This window comes from Pinus tabuliformis, chromosome 1_1, assembly GCF_031772625.1.
Source record: "Pinus tabuliformis cultivar Carrire ecotype Pingquan chromosome 1_1, CPIR1, whole genome shotgun sequence".
NCBI classification, from domain to species: Eukaryota; Viridiplantae; Streptophyta; class Pinopsida; order Pinales; family Pinaceae; genus Pinus; species Pinus tabuliformis.
The window spans coordinates 348,899,431-348,903,697 of NC_142297.1; the positions used below are offsets into that span (position 1 = coordinate 348,899,431).

At 38.5% G+C, this 4,267-nt stretch overlaps 1 protein-coding gene across 1 annotated transcript; it reads left to right on the forward strand.

Annotated features, from left to right (window-relative positions):
- Nucleotides 1-1,350: 1,350 nt before the first annotated feature.
- LOC149213014 (uncharacterized) lies at nt 1,351-4,038 on the forward strand. Its single transcript, XM_089388895.1, has 5 exons — nt 1,351-1,390; nt 1,809-2,884; nt 3,014-3,313; nt 3,451-3,531; nt 3,850-4,038. The coding sequence occupies exons 1-5, from the start codon at nt 1,351-1,353 to the stop codon at nt 4,036-4,038; spliced, it is 1,686 nt and encodes a 561-aa protein (XP_089245021.1).
- Nucleotides 4,039-4,267: the final 229 nt, after the last annotated feature.

Consider the following 4,267-nt stretch of genomic DNA (forward strand, 5'->3'; position numbering starts at 1 on the left):
TACATGATATGAGTTCTATTCGCATTCAGTAAGCTTGATACGGATAGATAAGCATGACACAGAAGCTTAACCCTACAGAAACCTAGTCTTTATCATAGTGCAACAGCTTTCAACATGTAACTTCTTACCAAACAAATTGCCATCTGGACTTCTTATTCTTGCTTCTGTATTATGATAACTTGGGTAGGAAGTCTTTGTCATAGTTGAAATAAAGGTTTGCATGGAAGCTAAAAATTTACATTCTGTTTCACATTATTCAAAGAATGTATAAATACCTTACCTTTGGAAATGTCATATGATACAATCCCAGGAAAATTTAGCATATTTTAGGGAAACAACAACGATATTTTGACATGTTATTAGCTAGTGACGCTGGCATTCACTGTTTTGTGGAGTTTCGACAGTCAAAATTATGCCGATTTTCCACTGCAAATACCTGAATTTTCAACGTGAAAATAAACATAGTATATACAAGTATGACAATCTTATACAAACTTTAGAAGCAATGACATTCTTATGAGAATCATTGTACTAGAAGCAATGCACTTTTCGGTCTAATGCCAAAATGAAAGTTACATGAATGATATTTCAATATAGGTTCTGAACCAGATAAAAAAACAAAGATATCTGTAATCTATGGACAAACGTGGCAGACAAACGTGCCGCTGCCGCATTCATTATGGTGAAGAAGCTTACAGAGATAAATGAGGTTCAGGCAGAGGCAGAGAAAAGAGCAGTGGTCCGTTTCCAGATTGCAGATTGATTCTCTGAAGCAGCGGATACTGAAATTCAAGGAAGAAAGAGATGAACTCATGCTAGCACTGGCTTTAGAGAAAAGTAATGTGAAAGCTGCTGAGATGACAGCAGCAGTTAAAGAGAAGGCCTTGCAAAATGTGGAAGATCAAGTTGAAAAATCATGGCAAAAGGTTTTCGAGCTTGAGGCTATTCTTTGTTGACGTGGCATTCAGAGTAATAGAGACACCTCGCTATGCAAACGAAGACAGAGCTTTATATGAAATATGCAAAACAACCGCATGGAATTATGGACCACACAGTCTAATAGCAATAATAGTTACAATTTAAATAATTGTTGAAACTATAATATAAAGTGGAAAACTGGAGTATTTAGAATAGTTGAAAATCTCACAATCCTAATGGTGTGCAAAAAGATATCATAGAAAATTATTTAAAACCAAGAAGAAAATATCAGTATAAGAAGTCATGACGTGTCGTCCGAAAGGGGTTTTTTAAAATCTGAGCAACTGATATCTCTAAATTTTGTTTTAGAATTAAAGAGCCTATTAATATAGATTCCAAGTAAAAGCCTCACAAAAGGTAATACATAATATAATGCCAAACACAGTATATCTACCCAACGCCCGTTTCATAGGTAATAATTACTTGTAATGGATTTCGATATCGTTAACAAATATATTTGGATGGTTTCATTATATGGAATATCTTATGTTAAATACCGAAAATCATTCTAGCAACATGGAAAGCAGCTCTGTATAATTTTATTTCATCAAGCTAATGACCAAGAAGATTATCTGACCATCGCCAGGGCTTCACGAAACCAGAGCTACTTGTGGAGGGATCAACAATCGGAGAGCTAATAGCAGGTGGCCTAATTATGTGAATAATTAGGAAAATTAACTAAAACTTAATATTAATATAAACTAACGTCTAAACTACAACTGAAATAAAGCAAAATTGAAATATTACATTTAAACCACACTAAGCCATTCATACGGCAATGAAACAAAGCAACAAAGCAGTATTTTTTAATTAATTCGATTTATTACCAGAAACTAAAAGGTTCAACATCGATTCGGGGGACCGGGGGCAACAATTTCACGAGGAAGAGACAGGCGCTTCGAAGGAACCATTTGGTATGCCACGTTTCCGTGCGTACAACATACGTGTTAATAGCCAGACCACTCAATTACAGGAACCTGAACCGGGGGCAACAATTTCCGGTCTTGAAGAAACTGGTAAGGACCTTGAAACTTTGAAGCAAATTCTCGAAGCTATGCAACTTAAGAGCTTTCTACAGTCTGCAAAAGATAGGGACTTGAATCAAGATCAACAATCCAACTTTCCTCAGCACAATAGACTGAATGATGTTGACGATGCATCGAGAATGAGGATCTTCAATGAAGCAAAATTGTTGTCCAGACAAAGAGAAATGCAACGTAATCTTACAAGAGCTTTTGAAGCTCCTATCGTTGTAATGAAGCCTGCAAAACTTCTCAGCAATCTAAAGCCTACAAGAACTTCAGAGATTCTCGGTAATAATCGTGAGAAAGTGCGCTATGGCTCATCGCAGATTGGCTACAAAAGCAACGGCAATAGAGTTTCCAGTCCTAGTAACAACAAATCTTTAAATCATTTTGGCAATGAGATTGCTCCGACTGTAAGGCAAAGACGACAGCGCATGGCAAATGAGGCTTTACAAAGGGAATCTAACTTGAGGAGATCTCGGACCTCATTGTCTCCTCAAACTGCTGCTAGAACAACACAGTCTTCTTCTCCATTGAGCACTGTAAAAAGTCCAAGTTCTTCAAGCCCAAGCAAACAAAGAGTTACAAAACCTGAAATGGAAAAGAAGGCTAGGAATTCAGGAAGCCCAATGAAGGAAAGGGATAATGGCAGAAGTTCTCCAGGGACACAGTCTCCAAAGCCTGCAAGACAAGTTGCTAGCAGAAAGATTGCATCGGACAAAGAACACAGGTCTCCTTGCAATAAAGCGAAGATGAAGGAAGTTTCTGCACTGGAACCTGATGAAAGTGAACTGAATCCAAGCTTGGATAATCCGCTGGTAGATGAGACCTCCCAGCGTTCAGACAGTAACAGAAGTATAATATCTAATTTAGATTTGGAGGTAATTTTTTTCCCTTATAGTATACAATGAATTAGGCATTTTCAACCTTCGAGAAAGAGATTCTTGTTAAGTATTCAGAAATAATTTTCTAACAATTTTTCCTTGATTTGTATACACATGCACATGCAGAAACTATCTTCTGCAAAAATCAGACAAGATGATAACTGTGACGCAGAAAGTGATTATCTCAGAGGAAAAGATTTAGATCGCTGCGAAAAATCATTGGTACCTCCAGAGATTCCTGAGCAGCCAAGCCCAGTGTCCGTTCTTGATCCATCGCTCTATAAGGAAGATTGTTCTCCACCTCCAATTGTGAAGCGTTCCATCACTTTCACAGGTAACATAATGAAGCTTTTAATCATTCTGTTAATCATGTTATCTTCAAATAAGCAACATCTGATAAAAGCGCATTATGTTTTAGAATTCCCAGTTTATATGGCTCGAAAAAATTCAGCTTTCATGCTTCAATAAAATTATATAAATTACTTGCTCTGAAACTAGACTAGAAATTTGTGACATAGTAAATTACCTGTGAGACAGATTGAATAGCGGACCCATCTGAAAAGGCGAAAGGAGATGAGGACTCGGGCTGCGGGATGTTGTCGAGCGCACGACATCGAGTCATGGGAGCCAACACAACCCTGCAGGTACGTGAACATGAGTTAGTACCTGAAGCTCACTAGCTTTGCAGAAAAATTATATAAATTACTTGCTCTGAAACTAGACTAGAAATTTGTGACATAGTAAATTACCTGTGAGACAGATTGAATAGCGGACCCATCTGAAAAGGCGAAAGGAGATGAGGACTCGAGGTGCCATTTGAGGATACACTGTCTTCGTGATTTTTCTTTTCGAGAAAATTACCGCCTTTCCCCATTACGAAAGAATGACTTCAATTTAACAAACGCAGAACTATGATTGCTAGAAGAATGAATTACTCTCTGCTGAACTATGATTGCTAGCAGAAGCTATTGCAAAGCATAAACAATGAAACCAGAAGGCGTCTAAGAAGAGAAGCGGAAGAGTCCGGGAAAACAATTTGGAAGTGGGAGAAGGGAAGTAAATGCAAGAAACATGGGAAGCAGATGCAAGGTGTTGATATTGGGGACCGCCCTCCTGACACCTGCCGGCAGCCACGGACACCTGCAGCTTAACACCAAAGCACAACCTTGTAACAGCCAACAGGATATAATACCTTAGGAAAGCTTGGCATACCCCGGCTGTATGCCTATTCGCACTTAACATTAAACATTAACGAATTAATGTTAGCATTAAAAGGAAACCGCTCACGGTCAGGGCCAGTTGATTGTGCGCAAATACGAGTTTAGGCTATGGTCCGGCCTCTTCCGCCTCGGGAAGAGGCCAAATAAGATGGGAAAGTTT

What these genes read in the sequence shown, in the direction of transcription:
- LOC149213014 (XM_089388895.1), top strand. Translation starts at nt 1,351, where the DNA reads ATGCCAAACACAGTATATCTACCCAACGCCCGTTTCATAG. An exon ending in TATCTAATTTAGATTTGGAG is followed by an intron (nt 2,885 to 3,013) that starts GTAATTTTTTTC and finishes ATGCACATGCAG; the next exon opens with AAACTATCTTCTGCAAAAAT. An exon ending in GAGCCAACACAACCCTGCAG is followed by an intron (nt 3,532 to 3,849) that starts GTACGTGAACAT and finishes GATTGCTAGCAG; the next exon opens with AAGCTATTGCAAAGCATAAA.